Source organism: Maniola jurtina, chromosome 11 (genome assembly GCF_905333055.1).
Source record: "Maniola jurtina chromosome 11, ilManJurt1.1, whole genome shotgun sequence".
Taxonomy (NCBI): domain Eukaryota; kingdom Metazoa; phylum Arthropoda; class Insecta; order Lepidoptera; family Nymphalidae; genus Maniola; species Maniola jurtina.
Genome location: NC_060039.1, coordinates 1,397,170 through 1,419,717, shown reverse-complemented (window position 1 = coordinate 1,419,717; position 22,548 = coordinate 1,397,170). Strand labels below are relative to the sequence as shown.

Here is a 22,548-nt window from a genome sequence, read left to right as displayed (position 1 = left end):
CCTGCACGACTGGAGTGATTTCTTCGTCTAAATTCGTCGATTGTATCACTGGAGACGCTAAAGAAACAGAATAACGGACGCTAATAATAACTATGGCCTATTGACTTCAGAATCGAAGTCAGGATGTCTAGAAAACTTTGGATCCCGGTATTGGACTGAATTTCTGGGGGAGTTAAATGGACCGCACAAAGTGAAAGTAGCGAGAAGTGGAACTTGGCTTAGCTTTAAAATAAAATAGCTCTTTCAATTTGTATCCGTGATAAAAGTGCTTTTGAATCGTCAAGTGAATAGATTCTCCACAGATAGAATGCAGTAGTAACTTAGATCTACCACTGCTTTCGGAATGCCCGCACTTTCTACCGAGAAAAATCAGCAAGAAACTTGTGAACTGTGAACTTTTTCCAATAGGATCTTAAGGCTATATTTATTGATAAACTAATGTATGAATGATTCTTAGATAATTATTTTATTATATAAAATAATATAACTGCCCGGAGGTCTGGCAGTTACATATTAGTCTGTATAGTCAGCATATTAGTCTGGCCCCACTTAAAAGGATTTTTGACCAAAACTAGGGTAGACTAACTAGTTTTTAATCAGCGGCGCCAGCTTTATTTGAACTGCGTTTAAAAAAAACCGTTCAGCATTTGTAGTATAGTTATTAACGGTTCAGACATGACAGAGATTTCCTAACTGTAACTGGATAAGCAGAAACAGAGCATTAAATACACTTTGTAAATAAAAACAAACGCATGATGTGTTAAAGACGTTAAAGATTCGAAAATGGAACGACAGTAGTACATTTGTTTATAAATACTGTTCGTGTGACCCATTTCTCCTTTGGTCGGTAATTTGGCTTTTAGTTGTACCCGCCTACGTCGTCTTTAAAATTCCAAGTTAACAATCTGCCCATCGCTGTATTTCATCACCTACAGTAATTCATGCGTGGCTTTTAAAACCTCGTATTTCAGTTTCAAGATTATCGTGTAACACGGGGTGACCAGCGCAAATCACCAGACTTCCAAACTACTCGTACGAAACGAGTATTTTTTATTTTGTCATATTTTATTATACTTTGACAATAATTTATTAAAGTTAGGTTGTCTCATCCATATCCATACTAAATAATGCGAAAGTGTGTCTGTCTGTCTGTCTGCTACCTTTGCACGGCCCAACAGTTTAACCGATTGTGACGAAATTTGGTACATGGTTAGCTTATATCCCGGGGACGGACATAGGCTACTATTTATCCCGGAAAATCAAAGAGTTCCCATGGGATTCCCAAAAACCCATCCGCTCAACCGATTTGTATGTTTGGTACCGAGGTAGCTTGCGTCCCTGTAATTGACTTTTTATCCCGGAAAATCAAACAGTTCCCACGGGATCTTTAAAAACCTAAATCCACGCGGACGAAGTCGCGGGCATCCTCTAGTTGACGTATAATTGTTGTCTGGTAGGGGGTTACCCCACAATACCAATACCACAATTCACGACAGTTAGGGAAGTTCACTATCAGGCTAGTTAGCCTTAAAATAACCCTATTTGTCGTTAATTTTACGTCGCCATAGCCTAATATTTGATATATCATCGATTCAGGATTGTTCATTTCAAATCATAAAAAGTTACTATATGTAACAATACACAGTCAACAGTGTAACAGTAGATACGTCAGCCATCTTGAAGACAATTAAAAGATCAGCTCGTTGCTTTCACATAATTTTGTCACTTAGGGCCGGCACACATAATATGGCGGAGCGCAGCGCAGAGCATTTTTCACAATCAAAATATTATCGACATTGTCCTCATTGAAATTATATCTAAAATCAATTGCATCCGTGCGGATACTCGCGCATCCGCGCGCAGTACCGCGCGTGCTCGCGCATTCTCTGGTACAAATTCCCGTAATGTGTCATACGATTAGAAAACTTCGCGGACATGCTCTGCGCTGCGCTCCACCATATGTGCGCCGGCCCTAAATATTGCATCTTGATGTAAATGTTGATGATAACATTGGTTCAGCTATAACCCATCGTCATCTCAACCTATCGCCGGCCCACTACTGGGCACGGGTCTCCTGTTAGAATGAGAAGCGCTAATGAAGAGCGGGCTTATATTTTCTTATCTATTTCACTTTCTATTTGACTTTATATTTAGTAGGGCAAGGACTACGTTCACTAGTAGTAATAATTAAATAAACATTAGCATGACTCTCTTGGATATTAATATCTTCTTCACCTGTTGTGTCTCCGTCACGCTGTTTGTATGAAACTTGGCAAACGACTTTCCAGGCTTAATTCTTCAGATTTGGATTATGAAATTCGGTGTTGTGTAATAGCTTTATGTTTGCTCAATGACCTTTATGATTACGTCAATAGGGTAAATGTCCTTATGAATAATTACTAAATGCAATGTTTTTGGTCTTCGAAATGTCTTCTCGTCCAAAATTCCAAAGATCGCCTATCGGTCGAAAATGATGATTATGAATGATGTGTTTTTGTTAAGGGATCCTATCGTTGATTATCGTTAGATGAATTGAATATATAAGAGCATATTTTTTAATCCGTACTATTTTCTGCTTACTTACAAACAAATAGGTAATTTAACATAAACATACTTCGTGCAACGTTGATGATATATTTTAAACAATTTGTTTATTTTAAATCCAAACTTTTATAGTTCATACCGATAAAAATTAAATTAGGCACTTATCTTTTTATACCAGTTTTATACACGTGAAGGTACCTAGTTAATTATTGCGAGTGTGCTTAGGTATTTTTCTGTGTTCAACAATAAAACGTGAACTTTTTTTTATATATACTTAATTTTTTAAATATAATTTTCATTGAGCCTTCATCACTTCTTATGTTATTGGTATCGTGAATTATTCATGCGTTGAATTAATTTATAGTATTTTTTCTAAACTAGTGAACAGATTTATATTTTTAATCTCATCTAGCATTATAGTATAGTAAATTGACGTCGTGGGGTTGTCCCCTCGTAATAACATGGTTGGAAGAAAGCCAGAAAGTCGTGTGCTACTCCAATAGTTTTTTGCAAAGCTTGTGACCGTCTGGATGGAAGCCATCTTGAGGCAGTCTATAAAGGTCGTTGACTATAGTGAGGTCTGTTACGTTGTGTGGACTATTAAGGTTTGAGAGACCGTAGTAAATCTGAAAACATTAATATAGAAAAGCTCGTTAGGTACAGTGACGAGGTTATTTAGACTTGTCCGGTGATCTAGACGTAAGAAAACCTTTAGATATGCCCAAATGGAGAAAATTGTGTGGATCTATAGTAAGAAACTACAGTATGTAAGCAAAGATGAATAAAAGAGCGCAAGAAACGTCTTGCAGGAGCAGTAGTCTTTTGTATGATACATAATTATAATTATATATACACAAACTTCGATTAAATAATAAAGAATACTTAGAAAGAAGGTCGAGAATACACTTTTTTGGGGCAGATTAAGAAGAAAGTTAGGGGTGAATCATAAACAAAAGAGGAACAGAGAGCTAGAGATGGAAAAACGTTCGATACATCTACATCGATATCTGCACAGCAGCTATTAAAATGTAGAAAACAAAATCTTAAGCTATTTGCTATGGAAATTTTTTAATTGATAATATTCTGAACAAGCTGTATCTTTGAGATTCTATCGCTATATAAGCAAGACAATAAAAATGAAAGACTTTTGTTTTCATCCAATTTAGCAAAAAGTTCGTATGGTTTTATTATTAATGGTTTATTTTATGGCCTGTAATGGGGTAATAAATTTCCCTTAATCGCTTATTGCTCTTCCTAGTACGAGTTTGCCAATAAACAATTTTTAATTCGTCCAATCTGAAGAATATGACATGGTTTCAGAACTTTTAGAAGTCATTTTTTAAAGCTTTGGCTTGTATCCAATATAATTTATTTAACAGTTATGTCTTTCAAACTGTCGATGCAATGGCTGCAACTTCAAGGTTACTTCTTAAGATCTACTATTTTTAAAATTGTATGAAAACAAGTTTATCAAATTTTCTATATCAAATCTACCTATAACGTCATTTCTTTACCACAGAATATTATCAGCAACATTATATAGATAAAGTTTTTTACTACCAAAACGTCCTGCATTCTTTACTATAAAATAGATCTTCAATGCCTAAATGTAGGAAATGAGGTGCAAAATGTATGCCTTGTGTGACACCTTACCTTTTTCGCAAAACAAGTATATAATTATAGATCAACTCTTTCAATAATATTAGATGATTCATCTACGTAGATTTAGGTTTTTAGAAATTCCGTAGAAACTCTTACATTTTCTGGTAAAAATGTAGCTCCCATCCTCGTGATACAAACAGCTTTTTTTTGTACTTTTCGATAAAATCATTTAAGCGGATGGGCTATAAAAAGATTACAAACAGACACATTTTCGCAATTCTAATATTATATTAAGTATGGATTCTTACTGTCATATTTAACTTTTGTCGAGTAATAAAGCCAGAAAGCTTTTATAGATCTAAGTAGGTCATTCAAGCAGTTCCATGAAAAATAAACCCAAGCGAATAATGTAAATTACTAACCTGCACGATAACCTCATTGATATCTGCAATGATGCACTTAATAACCAATTTGATGCTCGTAAATGTAGGCATCTGTTTTGTTTGATTCCGGTTTCATTCGTATGGTACCTACCTAACCCTTTTTCGTAGGGCTCGCTTAAAATAGACGGTGCACGCGATCAGTGAGCATCTCGTTTCAAAGAGGACATATATACAAAAAGTTCTGATATTTCGTTAATCTAGTGGAAAAATCATGATTGAGATTGATAGAAGACACAAGACGGGCCCTTAGGTTGTCCGTCCGTCTGTTTGTCAGCGGGCTGTATCTCACGAACCGTATTAGGTAGAGTTGAAATTTTTACGGCTGCCAGTGACTAGCCGTTGAAGCCTCCTAGCAGATCAGTTTAAAAATTATGAATTTCCAACTGCATCTTGTAGGAAATCGAATCCAGAATGTCTGAGTTATAGGACCACAGGACTATACGCTCAAAACTGCGCTAGGGAGGTATGGTCAGAGGAACAGTGATGGGAGGTTGCGTATTGTCTCCTCCTCGAAGGAACAAAGTTACTCTGCACGCAAACGAAGAATTTACAACTTCGTTTTTCCTTATCGTACACGCACGAGCATTCATAAAAAATGCCTGGAAAAAGTATTTGTGACAGAAAATGGAATGAGGTTTACCAAATCAGCTGATATATGGATGTAAATTGGCTATGTTGGCAAATGGTATTGTTTGTCGTCTTTAATTTCGTTTGTTTAAAAGTTAGTGGATGTAGAAATACTTTCCAATGCAACGTTGCTTCTTTGATTCACGTAAGATTTTAGTTTTGTTGGATGACGTCCCTGGTCCAGTAATGAGCATTGTGGTCCTAATGTAAGCCAGAAGTCCTGGGTCCGATTCTCGGCAGAGATATTAGAATTTTTTTATTTATAAATTGACTCTGGTGTGGCGCTTTGATTGTAGATTGTTACCACTTTATCGATAAAGCCGTGCTACCAATAAACCAATTAGAGGTAATAGGCTTGATAAATATTGCCATATCCCTCATAAGTTGGTTAACCCGCTTCCATCTTAGACTGCATCATTACTAACCTCCAGATAAGATCGCAGTCTAGGGCTAAACTTCTCTGAATTAAAAGAAAAAAGATTGAACGGTATCTGTGACTAAATTGTTATCAGTATCTATTTTCTTGAATTAGAAAGTGGTAAAAAGCTGGAGGTACTGTTTAACTTTTTAGATTTCTGGCGCTAAGATTTAATTTTTTTGACGTTTCGAGCAGCATCTAATACTTCTAAGGACCAATTTTATAGGAAAGCTCATAAGGTCACTTTAAATAAACAGATGTTCTTTTTTGTTACAGCGATGCAGATTAAGGCGTGACACACCGGGTTGACAGGAATCAATCCGCAATATGTCGCAGCCTCCGGGACGCGGTCGCGCCAGACCGCCGGGTCCCCCCTCCCCTCTCAACTATCGTCCACCATCACCATGGGCACCGAGCCCACCTCCCCTAATATCTGGACCCAGACATTCAACAGCTTTAGTGTCCCCTCCTCCAGTTCAGCCATCCCCTAAGCCGTTCCGTCCTTTACACTCTCCACATTTAAGACATCATTCTCAATCACCAAGCTCTCATTTCTCTATATCCCCATACCCGATGTCTCCAACCTTGGGGTTAAGTCCTGAGTACTATTATTCTTCCCCTTATGAACCCGTCAGAGAGTATGATTATGCTGGAGTGCCTTTAGAACCCCCTCCACCACCTAGACCGATGATTTATGAAGAAGATGAGGAAAGAGGTCCGTCGACAGCTGAGATCATTGCTAGTCAGTCTCAAGAAGGTTATGTGGATGAGAAACTTGCAGAGTACCAAGCGACAATTCAGCTTCTACAAGGTAAGGGGCTTGTATATTTATATTCTCTAATACATGGGTAATATGAAACACCTTTACACCCACGCATCTAAAAGCATTTCGTGTATTTATCTTTATCAGAGTTGTATCTATTTGCGAAGTAGTGTCAGAATCCATTAAACATTTAAGAACAATACTCCACTGTACTGTACTGAATAAATGTTATGATCGACCTAATTAGAAAACTTGATCAGGTTAAGTCAATCAATAAATCGAAATTGTAGGTGGTAAAATAACTAACACGATATCAATCTAATGGTTGAAATAATAACTAAGGAAAAACTCAAAACAGATTCATGCAAATGCTCGTATGATTTCGATAGGTATTGTTCTTGAAATTGAAAATAGACTTTTAGTATTTAGGTTTAAAAGTCTAGCAATTTATGTAAAGCAAACCAGTCCTTGGTCCAAAGCCAACGGGGATAATTTCGGAGACGTCACGAGGTAGTTGACGCCATGTCAATCTGGTTCGGACAAGACAGACCTGAATATAGTTCACTCTGCCTGAAGTACGCTTGTCAATCAAGTAATTGCATTAGTCGAAAAATTATAAGATGCTGTTTTTAACCCTCGACCCAAAAAGAGGGGTGTTATAAGTTTGACGTGTTTATCTGTGTATCTGTGTATTTGTTTGTAGCATCGTAGCTCCTAAACTAATGAACCGATTGTAATTTTTTTTTTGTTTGAAAGGTGGCTTGATTGAAAGTGTTCTTAGCTATAATTCAAAAAATCAGTTCAGCCGCGTTCAGCCGTTTGAAAGTTATCAGGTCGTTTCTAGTTACTGTAACCTTCACTTGTCGGGGGTGTTATAAATTTTCAATTTACAATTGTGGTGGAAGCGATGTTGAGTCAATTCTGCTCAATTATTTTTGGTCTATAGGTTCCTCATCCTCATTGATTAGTCACATAATTATATCTATATGAGTTGATGACTTTTTATTCATATTGATAAGGTCCTCTAATGACTTTTGAATGTGATTATCTAGACTAATAAATAAAATTGGAGTGTCTGTCTGTAATTTCGAAATAACTACCTCATATTAAGCTCATATGGTTATTTGAACGATACCATAACGTGCCATAACTGAATCACACGTTTTTAAAATTTTTGTCTGTCTGTCTGTCTGTCTGTCTGTTTGAAAAGGCTAATCTTTGGAACGGCGGAACCGATTTTGACGGGACTTTCACAGGCAAGTAGAGGATTGACCAGGGCGTAACATAGGCTACTTTTTTAACCGACTTTTAAAAAGGGAGTTGTGTTTTTCTACCTATGTACACCGAAATCTCCGAGATTTCTGAACCGATTTGCGTCATTTCTTTTTTAATCGATAGAGGAACTTTGCGACATTGTTTCATAAAAAATTTGGAGTCCAACTTCTCAATCCTGATGCTGCAGGGGATCTGACCAATCCACGCGGGCGAAGCTGCGGGCATCAGCTAGTTTACAATAAATTTACCTATTAAAATAGAAGCGAGATTTCATAATGTTATTCAATATTTCAAAGCAGCTGTATTGAAGGAAATAAAATAAATTTTAATCTTGTGTTTATCTGGCTAGTAGCCATCTTGACGTAGGATTAAATCAGGTCATTGACTAGGCTTAGAATTTTGATTAAACGGCTCAGATTTTTCTTAGGACATTTCGCACCGCCCATCAGAAACTTCTTTCTAACCCCCGACCCAAAAAAAGGGGTGTTATAAGTTTGACGTGTATATCTGTGTATCTGTGTATCTGTCTGTGGCATCGTAGCGCCTAAACGAATGAACCGATTTTAATTTACTTTTTTTTGTTTGAAAGGTAGCTTGATCGAGAGTGTTCTTAGCTATAATCCAAGAAAATTGGTTCAGCCGTTTAAAAGTTATCAGCTATTTTCTAGTTTTCTTGTAGAAAAGAAGGTTAGATAACCCTTAGGTCTTCTTAGGTTCATAATATTCAAGTGTCAATTGACAAATGTCAAGCTGTCAAGATGGACGTTGTCTAGATATACATAATTATTTATTTGAAAATGATTTGTCGGGGGTGTTGAAAATTTTTAATTTACACTTGTTTAAATAATGTTTTACTAATTTCTTCAAAATGTGTTGAATAATTGTGCTAAATCATTTGCGGTCGAATGTTCTACGGCATCAAAGTTTTTATTTGCTTATGTTGATGATTTCCTCAGTATCATATTTTCTTAAGATTTTCTTCAACTATTTTTTGTAACTTGGTATCCTTCATTTCGAGATATTCGTTCATAATGAAAGATTTAACTTTAAATCACTTAGGAACGGTATTGGTAAGGACTACTATTTGTTAAAAAAATATTTTGTTCAGTTATTGCCGGCGATTGGTAGGTTCCATACCAAGGTATATGGTATGGTAGGTTCCAGGTATCTTGAGTCTGTAATGTCAAGTCGTGTCCGTGCTACCTACCTTGACTAATACCTAGCTTAGTTCAAATAAAATTTCTTTTAGTTTCTATTAAAATAAATGTGCAGACTGCAGGCATTTTCGAATAGACACAAATCAAAGGATAGCAAATTCTTGGTAGACTTTACTACCAACAATTGAAACCATTCCCAAATCCCAACATGATTCTCTGAATACTCTGGAAATGGATTAGCCTTTCCCATACAATTCCGTCCGCAAAAATACGCTTGAATCTTACGTCATCGTCATTGACAAAGTCAAGAGACTTTTGCAATTTCTCTTGACTTTTTGAGCGCGTTTTTTATCTTCGAAGGGCCCCCCGACCCAAAAAGTTTGACGTGTGTATCTGTGCATGTCTGTGGCGTCGTAGCTCCTAAACCAATGAACTGATTTAAATTTAGTTTTTTTTTGTTTGAAAGGTAGCTTGATCTATTATAGGTAGGTATCTAGGTATTCTTAGCTATAATTTAAAAAAATCGGTTCAGCCGTTTGAAAGTTATCAGCTCTTTTCTAGTTACTGTAACCTTCACTTGTCAGGGGTGTTATAAATTTTTAATTTAGGTACAATTAGGTCTTTATAAATTTTATGATAGTGTTTTTTACCTACACTTCAAGTGATTCAGCTTCAGTACTGAGTGGACATACATATATCACAAATTTCGTCACTGGCAATAAGGGAAACCGTGGCTTAGTGGTCAGAGCGTCGGGCGCGAACCCACAATACACAAGTTCCAATCCTGCCGGTTTCACAATTTTTGACATGTTAAAAATTACGTCTGGTATAAACTCTCAATCCGTCATAAAAACACAGGGAGCATTGTAGTGGCGGTCCAAAATAAACAGTGCTAATGTATCGGGATGCAGACGTAAGAGTTGTAACACTGAACTGGTGAGATCAGCCACCTTGTGCCAGATCTGATCGGCGCTTCCTCTTGCGAAATCCGTTTCACACTCACATTTGCATTATGTTGAATTGTATTCCGCATGGCTGTGTCACAGTACAAGCAGAAATATAGTAGTCTGACGCCTTTAATCTGCTGGGAACGACCGACCCTTCAATATAGGTCCCGAAATTACTGAATCCGTCTTGGGTCGCTCCCACGGAGTCCGTAGATGTGTACCTACCCTTAAGTTCTGACTCTGAAGCACAGTTAGTTTGATTGATTTATTATTTAACTAGCGACTCGCCCCGGCTCCTTACGGGTGCAATGTAGATAGAGTAGATACTAATGTGGTGTCAGTGTGGTTATTTTGTTATATTTCAAAAGAATAAGACAGCATTTTCTATGAAAGCTGTCTGTCGTCAACAGTTATTATAGTCATATTTTTTTAAAAAAAGCACAAACTGTGGACGTATACGTATAAATCTTCCTCTTGAATAACTATCTATTGATGAAAATAAATAGTTTAAAAGTTTAAAGCATACAGAGGGACAGACGGTGGGAATCGACTTTGTCTTATATTATGTAGAGATTTCAGTTATTTTAATTCAAACGAAGGGTACAAATCAATCATCTGTGCTATGTATTGAACTGTGAAATATGCATTTCAACATTCCTCGATGACGAATCTGGTGGATCCAGCCAAATGGGTCACATTCACACATGTGGAAACGTTCGTTTCACATTCACGGCCCTTACGAAAATCTGGAAGCTGCTTCAGTAGACATTTCTCGGAATTATTGTCGTAAAATGTACTTTTATCGACCAATATAATATTTTATTAATAGATATAAAGTTTTATTTGTAGCTCATCCCATATTATTATGAAATCGTCTTAACCGAATCTAAATATATAAAAGAAACATTGTAATTTAATTCGGACCACAGCTTTAACTACTGAACGGATCGGGCTGAAGGGCATGCAGGTAGCTATTTATGACGTAGATATCCGCCAAGCAAAGGTTTTTCAAAACTCAACCCTAGCCAAGGGGTTAAAAATTAAAATAGGGGTTTGACAGTGTAATTCACGTGGACGAAGGCGCGGGCATTTAAGCTAGTCCGTCATAAACTGGTAACGCCTCTATGTCGTCTGCGTCCAGTACGAAATCCTTTGCGGGGTTGAGTATTCACTTTGGTAATAGAAATTTTATAATTGCTATTACACAAAAACAATGTGTACAAACCTGCAAAATTAACTTATTAAGTCGAGACATTATTACTTATAAGTATAATGATGAATTTGCAAGCAAGCGACCGGCAGAGCTCTTAAAATTACTTTACTTTGTTTAACGATTACCATAATATTACTTTAACCGCTTTTCATGCAACCAGACCAAAAATATTTGAAAACCTAAATCCACACGGAGTACCTACAGACCATGAGCGTAGCGAAAAATCGTAGGTCTATGGTTAGACCTGCCAATCTAGTTCAGTTTACAGAGTGTGTACAATAGAATTGGTTCCCACTGATCTGTGATTGCTGTGTGATGGGTACCATATTTCATTAAACACGGCGCCAACTATATAGACTTCTAGAAGCCTAGCATCACTGTAGCATGTTTCGCATACTTTGTATTATAATTCATCACTATTAATAAAACATCGCGTGTGAATCTCACAAATACATCTGATCCAGCTGACTCTGCGCAGACGTCACACGCCGACTCGATGACGTCATTGCAGTCATAATAAATGTCTCTAATAAGTAATAACCATCAGCCATCCTAAAGCAATAGATCACAATCTTTAGTTTTTAACCCTCGACCCAAAAAGAGGGGTGTTATAAGTTTGACGTGTGTATCATTGTATCTGTCTGTGGCATCGTAGCTCCTAAACTAATGAACCGATTTTAATTTAGTTTTTTTGTTTGAAAGGTGGCTTGATCGAGAGTGTTCTTAGCTATAATCCAAGAAAATCGATTCAGCCGTTTGAAAGTTATCAGCTCTTTTCTAGTTACTGTAACCTTCATTTATCGGGGGTGTTATAAATTTTTAATTTAGGCGCAGTGCAAGATAGTTTTAGCAAAGACAGTGCCTTTCCGCCTGCATGAAGTGCACATTTCCACTTAAGAGTAAAATTACTCATTGCACCAATAAACATACATATCTGATTTCAAAATCTTGTGTTGAGAGTTGCAGGAAATCCTTCGTTCATTCAACATACGATTCGCAATTAGGTCGTTTCTTAAAATAACGTTGCGCGTGCTTTCATATATCAAAAGTCAGAATATTATTGTATAGTACAATCTTGAGTCTGTAATTATATAATTAACAATCATTAAAACTTAAAGTTAGCCTTATCTAATTACTATACAAATGGAATGGTGCCAAGGATACTGGCTGCATTTCCGCGCTGGACAGCCAGGCTGATCCGTTGCGCAAAAAATGAGCCAGCCCTTCTGTCACCCGATGACGCTATTAATCGCGGTGAAATCTCTCGTAATTTTTTTTTGCACTAAGACTCCATGGCTCCAGGGTCTCCACGGCAAACGGAACAAAAATGTAACTCTCGATAAGAGATCTACCGACCTAGATACCTACTTGCGCCGCTTGCCGTTTTCAGCCATTTCTGCTGCAGCTCCTGTTCTTGATACTGTCTCTCGGATATGACACAGGCCCAATGTAACGCACGTTGCGTCCCCCATTAGCGCCCGTCCCCGTCCCAGGGAACCAGCGTCATTCCATCAGGTCTCTTGCCATCATCCCGACTAATCCCTGCCGACTCAATGAGTGCAGGAACGTCTAGACATCCTTGTATCTTTTTACGTCACAATCTGTTGCCTGTGATTTTCATTAAATATATCATCGCTGTGGTTGTTATCATTAACTGATAGACGTCCACTTCTGAACACAGGCAGAGTGACATAGGTCTCTTGTAGTGACTTCCACCACACCCCACGGTCGATCTGCCCGCGAAATTCAAATTTTATTTGGTTTTTCGCAATTTGTAAACTAATACGACAAAGTAGGCTTATGGCATTCTAGTTGCGACAATGGCAGTATGATCTCCACGTGTTTATATAAAAATCTTTACTTAAAAGGGTCCAGTTTAAGAAATTAGCTCTAGTATCGACTAAAAGGACCGGCGCACATATGGCGCAGCGCAGCGCAGAGCATTTTTCACAGTCAAAATACTATCGACTAGGGGTGTGCGCCGAAGCTTCAATCGTCGGCGGCGGGCGCCGGTCAAAAATCGGCGGCGGCGGCGTGATTTCGGCGTGACTTCGGCGTGAAGAATTGAAATAAAACTGCATAATTTGATTTGAGATTTATTTCTATTAGAGAAACAGTCTTGTTTTTACCAATATCTCTAGCATAAACATTGGTATAAAATTGCACAATCAACAAATATCAGCAAAATAGCAGTAAGTAAGTAATTGTTACTAACGCCAAAAATAAAAACAAACAAAAATAAACGGCGGTAATTATGATCAACAAATATAAAATTTTTGTTAAAATTTCCACAATCAGAAAAATAAAAGTAATTATAAGTAGGTAATGGCTGTTTTACAACAGCAGTAATTATCATTGAAAAATATAAGTTTGGCACCAAAATTAACAGTAAACCAAGATCAGCATAATAAAAATAAAATTAATTAACGGCTGCCTTGCAACGGCTGTAATTATCATGCACAAATATAATTTTGTCCACTCGTGATGGACTTAAACGAGACCTTTTTGCCGTTACTGTCAAACCGGCAATAGAAAACACTCTCTCGCTGGGCGTGCTTGTAGCAGGCACTGATAAAATAGCCTTCGCTAATTTGTACAGTAACGGAAATGCTGCTTGTCTTTCTTGCCAATATTTAATAACATTGCCGTCTTTCAAATCACTGGCATTACAAGATACCAAATACTTCAGGCATTCTTTCTCAATAAAATCTTGTCCATCATCATTAAACGTAACTGCATGTTTTTCAACAAGTTTGACCAGAAAATTGTCTTGGTCACCTTTATTTGACGTACTAGAGCGGCTGAATTGCGCCTCAAGTTCACACGCTGGCACTACTTCTTTGATGCAGTTGACCAAAAAGTCCACTCTTGTCGTATTGTTACTTTCCATAAAATTATCTATTTCTTGTAATTTTGTAAATCTGCAATCTAGCAAAGCAGCTGCTACAATAATTTTGGTGATTGGGAATCTGTGATTGAGCATTTCCGCCATATTTCTTTTCATATGCAACATTACTAACTTTTCATCGTCATTCAAAGCTTCACATGCATCTTTTATTTCTGATCTGAACACTAAGGCGAAATTGATTGAGCAATTTGTCTGTGTACATAAAACTTCCGTAATCGGTTTAAATTTTGTCAAAAACTTAGTCAGATCTTCAATGAGTTCCCATTCCTTATCATCAAATTTAAGTTCCGACATGTTATATTTTGCAAGCATGGCGTTCACTGGTTTTCGGTTGCACTTACTACTTAAACTTTGTAGCATCGCTAAAGTACTGTGCCAACGAGTGGGTGTTGCTGATTTAATCGATGGCACAGATAATGATGCTGATGATGTAGTGGCTCTAGAGAAATAAACCTCAGTCCCCTCGTCTGACGGTACGTCTGACTCTGGTACAGGATCAAATGGAAAGTTCTCGTCATCTTCAAGGTGGTCATGAACATCATCAATTTCTGTCAAAATTCGGCGCTGTTCCTTGTCAGCTTCTTCTTCAATTTCAGGCAATCTATATCTCAGTGTTTTGACAACTTTCTTGCATTTTACCACGAGATTTTGTACTTGGGGAGTTTTTTTGATACCGTCTACTGTTACAAGATTATGCAAACCGTGTCCCAGACATAAGTGGCTTTGAATTCCTTGCAAATTTTGAGATATGCGCTTTACATTTGCTCCAGAATCAGTAACAAGATACAAAGACTTTCCTTCGAGGCCAAAGGAAGATATAATACCTTGAGTGAATGCACTTAAAGCTTCTCCAGTCTTTTTGCCTTCAAATAATCTTGTAGCCAAAGTATAATTTTGCATTTCATTGGCATCATCTGCTATATATTGCAGAGTATACGTTATGTAGCTGCAACGTCGGTAAAGATCTTGCCAAAGATCTGTTGTAAGAGCTGCATGGGTTCCAATTTTTGCCAGGATATCTTGCTTGATGTGTGCTAGCATGCAGTCGTATATATCACTTAACGCCTCTCTAGAAACGGTGGTTCGAGAAGGTAAATCTTCTATTTTGTATATGACATTATATTTGATCAGGAAGTCTTTGAACCCCTCATTACTAACAGTATCGAATGCTGTGAGGGATCGACAGAGCCACAAACATAAATCCCTTGCAAGCATCCACTTATTTTGGCTTTTTGAAGATGATGGAGCAGATGTCGTCGGACGTGATAGTGATACTTTGAAAAATGTTGTTAAACTTTTGGATGTCGCAGCAGCAGGGTTTTTTTCTTCCAATAATGAATGGTCGTCTTTCAAATGGCGTATCAAATTTCCTGTACTCGCTTTAGAACTGTAGGACTTAATTTTGACACTGAAAAAAAAATAGAACAACAACTTATATGTAGTACGTACTTAATATTATTGAAAATATTGAAATTCGAAAATAATTCGATATTTTTACTCACCATCCAAACGGACTGTCAGGGACCTGATTTTTCGCATTTTCTAGACAGCTCGAGCAAAAAACTTGTTCAGTAAACACATATTTTCTTTTGCCTTCGTTTTCAAGTATTAATTGTCCGAAGTATTTCCACGAAAAACTGTTTTTTGATTTAGAAAATAGTGGATTTACAGTAAAATGTTTTATTTTTACTTTGTTTATATCAATTTTATCGCTATTTTCTTCCATAACTGATAAGCAATTGTAACGTACTTAAAAACGCGTCTATTACGTAACACAAAGAGCAAGTAAATGAACGAAGCGGGTGGAACGGTCAACGGGCGGGGTGTGCGGCCGGCGGCGAGTGCGATCTCAAAAGGCGGCATGAATCAAAGGCGCGGTGCGGTACTCGTATCAAAGTAGCGCGGTGTCTGCGCAGCGTATCTATGTGAGGGAGTTCCCCGCTCGGTTATTCGATAATAATAATAAGTCGCGCCGATTTTACGCCGACGGGCGATCGGGCGGCGGCGGCGTCAAAAGAATGTCGGCGGCGGCGGCGGGTCGGCGCGGCGCACACGTCTACTATCGACATTGTCCTCATTGAAATAATATCTAAAATCAATTGTGCATCCGTGCGGATACTCGCGCATCCGCGCGCAGTCCCGCGCGTGCTCGCGCATTCTCTGGTAGAAATTCGCGTAATGTGTCACGCGATTAGAAAACTTCGCGGGCATGCGCTGCGCTGCGCTCCGCCATATGTGCGCCGGCCCTTACTCACAAATTAGTCGCTACTAGTTCCAAAGTATGAACTTTGGAATTTTGTGGAAAAAAACTTTCCAAATAAATATTACGTTTACAAAGTATATTTATTGTCGTCGAGCTGATAATAATAGACAGATAAATCGATATCTAGCTTAGATCTAGATCTAGAACGACAAATAATAGAAAAATTGGCGTATTTGTTTGTAAGGAAAAGCGCGTAAGAAGTGTAGAAGATATTTGAATACATAAATTGAAGTGAATTAAAACAATATACATATTGAAACTTAAACATCTATCTAACTCGTAGTTCAGTAGTTTAGTCCTCTAAAGTGAGGTTATCATGCAATTTATTACCTCAACACTCACGTTTTATCCTTTAACGATGTGGTCCGCCTTGTCTGCATGATGTCATAGATCAGCAGAATGTGTACTGAATACTTACATTTAATTGGGTTCAACCATTTGGCAAATGTATAATAGTTCGACGAATTTAACCATTTTAATAAAGACCTTAAAAATGCTGTTAATAACGCTCGGGATTTTAACTTTTTTTTTTTTGAGGTTCAAAGTTTCTCTACGTCATGAAATCAATAATGAGGAGATCCTTATAAGTACCATATAAATATCCTTATAAGTTAGTAACCAGAGTAACCGACATACCCACCTACTTCAACGGGTTGGGAAGCTAAAGTGTTAATGCGCGGTGTATGTACATAGACCAAAGAGCCGATAGATATTGGGGTTGCAAGATGCTGGCAAGATGAATGGTGACCTCGCACTGGAAAGCGCACCATTGACAGATCGAGAAAAGCGAAAGCGTTTGTTTTATTCATTTGTCCTTCAATCATGCCGCAACGGAGCAACGGAGCGATGTGATTTTTTGCATGGACGGGTGACACAGGCTTATTTTTATAAAGAAGTAGCTGATGCCCGCGACTTCGTTCGCGTGGATGTAGTTTTTTAAAAATCCCGTGGGAACTCTTTGATTTTCCGGGATAAAAAGTAGCCTATGTGCTAATCCAGAGTATAATCTATCTCCATTCTAAATTTCAGCCCAATCCGTCCAGTAGTTTTTGGGTGAAGGAGTAACAAACATACACACACACACACACACATACAAACTTTCGCCTTTATAATATTAAAAAAAAATAAAAAAATAGTGTGATATTAGCCATGCTAGTCATTACTAATACCACAGTTTCAGTACATCGTAAAACGGTGCTAATACTCCCCTTTCCTCTCCAATTAAGCAATAAAGCTTGTGCTAGGAGTGGGTACGACAATAGCGAAATGGGTGGGGTTTGGACCGCCGACCTTTCGGAATTCACTCCTCAACTGTTGACTGTTGAGCTATTGAGGATCAACGGTTCGAGATAAAGAGTGTGTGGGATAATCCTCGCGGACGACGTTATCTATTGTACCTATAAATTCCAATAAAACGCGAAAGTGTATTTTTTTAAGAGTAGAATCGAAATTCCCACGTGACGTGGTGGTAAAATTAACAATGAACTGAAATTGAGCGAGAGCTATGAGGTCAATGTCCCCATTCCTAAAGACGATCTAATTCCGTGGAGGAAGTACACGAGTAAAGGCAGAGGAAGCACCGGGAACGGCAGTGTTGATAGACGAGATTACTGAATTAATGCAGTTTGTCGAAGCTGCAGTTTCTTTGATATTCCTAACCGTGAGTTTGCACTGTCGAATTATTTACAAAAACATTACAAAAATTCTGTTTTGTGTTAATTTAATGATCTGCGTTTGCATTGTCCTATAATTTTGTTGAAGAGGAACATAATATGATTTCATGCAACTGGTTTGAAATCCCAATAAAAATTCAAAATCATCGTATTAACCGTAGTACTACCTTGTTATTTGAAGAGGAACTCGTTTGACAGTTCAAAAAATCTTGAAATCTGTTAAAGATTTCACTCTGGAAAGCGCAGCGTTGGTGGACTTTTAACTAGGTGGCACAGACGACATCAAACGAGTCGCAGAGTGAATTCACGCGGCGCGGCGCAAGAACTATGGAAGTCCCTACAAGAGGCCTATGCCCATATACATCGATGCTATGCCCAGCTGTGGATGTCTGTCGGTTAATGATGATACTGATGATGAGATGTTCTTTACAAAACTTAAGCAGTACATATCTGATATCCTCAGATGGTTTCAAAAACGTAGAAGACCTTGGCCTAACCTATCGATGTTGAGCTAACAGGTGATATGTCCATATGTTTGAACACAACGGCTCGCAGACGTTTTGTACAAAATTAGCGATCGGTTCAACCCACGTATACGTGGCGCACGGTACTGTGTATTGAACATTTATATTTAGGATTCACTCATCTTTATTTAAAACGTTTCAATGCCCGTGTGCACTCGGCGGGTTAACAACGTCATGTTTTATGTTGTGATTACGAGATATTTTTAGAAAGAAAGTTTGTTTGTTTTTAGGGTTCCGTATCTCAAAAGGAAAAACGGAACCCTTATAGGATCACTTTGTTGTCTGTCTGTCTGTCTGCCCGTCTGTCCGTCCGTCCCTCCGTCCATCCGTCGTGTCTGTCAAGAAACCTATAGGGTACTTCCCATTGACCTAGAATCATGAAATTTGGCAGGTAGGTAGGTCTTATAGCACAAGTACAGGAATAAATAATAATATAAATCTGAATACCGCGAATTTGTGGTTACGTCATTTAAAAAAAATTCAAAATGTGTTTCAATTTTCAAAATAAGATAACTATACCAAGTGGGGTATCATATGAAAGGGCTTTACCTGTACATTCTAAAACAGTTTTTTATTTATTTTTATGCATAATAGATTTGATATTTTATCGTGCAAAATGTTGGAAAAAATACCCGAGTACGGAACCCTCAGTGCGCGAGTTTGACTCGCACTTGGCCGGTTTTTTTCGTAAGAGAGTGAATTGCACTTTAAGGAGGTATACTATACACTTATAGAACGATCGCATTAGTCTGGAAAGATGAAAATATTCTTCTATCTTTGTATAATGGTCAACTCCTTCTCATGCTAAGAGAAAACCCGACGGCGAAACTAACCCGAGCTGCATTTGTATGTCGATAGGGATTTGTGAAGAAATCCTAAAAATATCTTTGTCCATACGAGTCCAGGCGAGAAAATAATAAAGAGATTTATGAAAAAACTGGAAAGTTTTTCCTTTGCCCTACACCCTGATTATACAAGATAGTACTAGAGAAAAATTGAAAATTTGCTTTGGGAGCATCAAATTTGCATTTTTTAAAGTATAAAAAATTTATAATTCCTTGGTTTTCCGCAACATTACGAGACTCTTAATTTTTCTAATCCGGATATATAAATACCTACCTACGTTTTACTGAAATGGTCGTTAATTATTATAAGGCAAGAAAAAGGGGTGCTTATAGGAACTCCAAAAGTTCTGTGATGAAAACTTGTTCGAGCATAAAAAAACTAGTAACCTTTAAATCCTTTAACAATTCGATCATTTGCATAATCCAAAGAGATTACCATCCATTCAAATAGCACTATAACCACCTACTCCTTAAAGGTAGGCTCATTTCAAGTGACCTAGACTATTCCGGTTGAACCATACAATAGCTGCTCAGGTTTCTAGCCCGCCGGACCGGTTCTAAGAGCTTGGTGTTTTCTTATTCTGGACATTCTGTTTGCACGTAGGCGTTATGGAGGCTCTCTTTAGATTTTATGAGATGCTTCATGATTAACCGCAACCGCAAGACGTCGGGCGAGTTTCCATCCTTATGTCGTCGACATTCCATCTACACGCACAAAACGTTTTGCGTCTTCATTCCTCATACGCATGGCTAAGGTTTGGAATACTCTTCCGCGATCTGTGTTTCCTACCAATTACAATCCGGGTATCTTTAAAACAAGAGTGAATAGGCACCTTCTAGGTAAACGCGTCCCATCTTAGACCACATCATCACTTTCCATCAGGTGTGATTGTGGTCAAGCGCTTACCTATAGTGAATAAAAAAAAAAAAAAAAAATAACTCATTGCCGGCCCACTACTGAGTACGGGTCTCTTCTCAGAGTGAAAAGGGTGGCCATAGTCTGCCACGCTAGCCCAGTGCGGATTGGCAGACTTCACACACCTTTGACAACATGGAGAACTCTCAGGCATGCAGGTTTCCTCACGATATTTTCCTTCACCGTTAAAGCAAGTGATATTTAATTCCTTAAAACGCACATAACTGAAAAGTTAGAGGTGCGTGTCCGGGATCGAACCCCCGACTTCCGATTAGGAGCCAGACGTTCTAACCACTAGGCTATCACAGCTTTGAGATGAGATGCATACTTATTCTTTATTCAAAAGCTAGTGTTGTTTTAGCGACCGACATAACTCAAGGGAGTAGCAAGCTGAAATGGCAAAGGGCATAGACATTATTGGTTCAGAACCGACGTCCGATGAAGCTTTCAGATTTTTGAGTGAAGACCACGAACCATGAGTGGAAGTAAAAATTTATAAGCTTAGTTTGTGAGTTCCAAATTGTATTGAACTTTCCAAATTTCTCTTCCATGAAACTTCAAATCCAAAGTTCTTAGTCTTCTAGTTAGTTATAGTTCGGGTTGTTCTTATGGATTTACTAAAGGTGACTCACTCGTATTATTTAATTTTTAAAGCTATCAGTTTCAGCGAGCAAAGCTTCTTTATTTAGTCACTTTTTAAACGACTTCAAAAAAAGGAGGAGGTTCTCAATTCGTCGGAATCTTTTTTTTTCTCCTCCACCAATCCAATTTTCCCCCCAATTTCTACTTTTCAAAAATCCTTATTTGGTAACTCTTCATGCTTTAAATAAGTATTAACAAAACACTGCTACGTCACCAATACAGGCTAAGAGTTCTTGTACTGATTGAATTCTCACAAATCAAGTGATAAAGAAGGGAATTTACATGCTTCCATCATATCCTACTAATATTATAAACGCGAAAGTTTGTAGGTATGTATGGATAGATGGACGATGGATGTTTGTTACTCATTCATGCAAAAACTACTTAGACGGATTTGGCTGAAAGGAATGGAGATAGATTATCTCCTGGATTAACACATAAGCTACTTTTTATCCCGGAAAATCAATGAGTTCCCACGGGATTTTTAAAAACTTCCTAGCTAGTTAAGTACCTTATATTCTAAATCATAATATTACTAACCTATCTACTGTTTTTCATGTTATATATCGCTTACCGTTTTATTCAAAGCAAGGATATGGTTTGTGTTTATACTCATTTAAGTACATACTATGTTTCGCGTGACATAATTTACGACTTTTTCATGTTAATTAAATTACGAAATAGCAAAGCAGAGCCTCGCTATTATAATTCAAGATGGTGGCCGGTCGCGAACAATGCGGCGTGCCATCGGACCGGCTAAACCAGTCGCCTTTATATGTAAATATATCGGCCAAGATTCCCCTTGCTAAATTGTTATATGTGATTCGAGAATAGGATTTTGGATACAATTTGATTCAAAAATACCTATATATCATTAGAAAATGCCCACGATTTCTTCCGCGCAAATTGAGGTTCTCTTTCCCGTGAAAACTTTTTGATTTTCCGGGATAAAAAGTGGCCTATGTAACTCTCCATGTAAAACAAAAAAAACTACAAACAGGCCGACAAGTTAATATTGCATTGTCATCTATTCCGCCCTATGCCTTTTCGGTTCCGGTTCCTACTCTAAAAAGGATGCATTATGATGCGACTTTTGTCCGTCTGTCTGTCACACCTGCTTATTTCAGTAACTAGAAGGTACCTACTAATGCTGAGAGGTACCTAGGTACTTGAAATTTTGAAGCCAGCGGATTCCTGCTACTCTAAGCCTAAATCTTGTGGATATAGGATTCCACAAGGAAGTTTTCTTTGTCTGTCATATTTTCACAATATTGAGCCAAGTGTCCACTAGCAATAAAAATTGCAGATGTTAGCTCTGTAAAAGCTTGCAGCAAGTTTTGTAAGACTGAGATCCATAGAGCGAACTTTGACTACACAAATCTAAATCAATATGAAATAGCGTACTGAGATGCGGTTCATACTTTATCTGAGTTAATCGTACGTACGAACTCGCATACAATGTGAGTCGTACTCGCATCCAGTGTGAACACTCCCATACATACCTTAATTACTTAAGAGTGTTGAACCGGTATGAGCTATTCTTAAGCTATTTTGCCCCCCTATATTTTATTAAACACTGCATTTATGTAAAACATTTATATACTACTTTGTAGAGCATTTCCTGTTTTATTAAATTGACAGACAACATTTTGCAATTTATTCATAGTTTATCTTTTATTGCCTAAAATACCAAAAGACTATTACTGAATTTTGGATTTCGTGTCATCTTTGACGTTCACTACATCAAAAGTTACTTAGTAGATTCTCACAAAGAATTATATTTACCAA

The 22,548-nt window shown here is 37.7% G+C and overlaps 2 protein-coding genes across 2 annotated transcripts in view; one reads left to right on the top strand and one right to left on the bottom strand.

The window, feature by feature from the left end:
• Positions 1-22,548, top strand: part of LOC123869376 (nesprin-1) — a 186,773-nt gene that overhangs the window by 9,538 nt on the left and 154,687 nt on the right. The window contains exon 2 of the mRNA XM_045912259.1: positions 5,911-6,445. Coding sequence (XP_045768215.1) covers positions 5,962-6,445 — 484 coding nt within the window. The 5' untranslated portion in view covers positions 5,911-5,961. The remainder of the gene's footprint in view (positions 1-5,910; positions 6,446-22,548) is intronic.
• On the bottom strand, positions 12,965-15,710 carry LOC123869383 (zinc finger BED domain-containing protein 4-like). Its single transcript, XM_045912280.1, has 2 exons — positions 15,400-15,710; positions 12,965-15,305 (listed from the first exon to the last, which is right to left on the bottom strand). Exons 1-2 carry the CDS (start codon positions 15,621-15,623, stop codon positions 13,409-13,411), a joined length of 2,121 nt encoding a protein of 706 aa, XP_045768236.1. The 5' UTR covers positions 15,624-15,710; the 3' UTR covers positions 12,965-13,408.

Bases quoted from the DNA above. Each gene is read 5' to 3' on its own strand.
- LOC123869383 (XM_045912280.1), bottom strand. From the start codon at position 15,623: ATGGAAGAAAATAGCGATAAAATTGATATAAACAAAGTAAAAATAAAA. The intron at 15,306-15,399 runs GTGAGTAAAAAT...TTTTTTTTTCAG, and splicing joins CCTGACAGTCCGTTTGGATG to TGTCAAAATTAAGTCCTACA.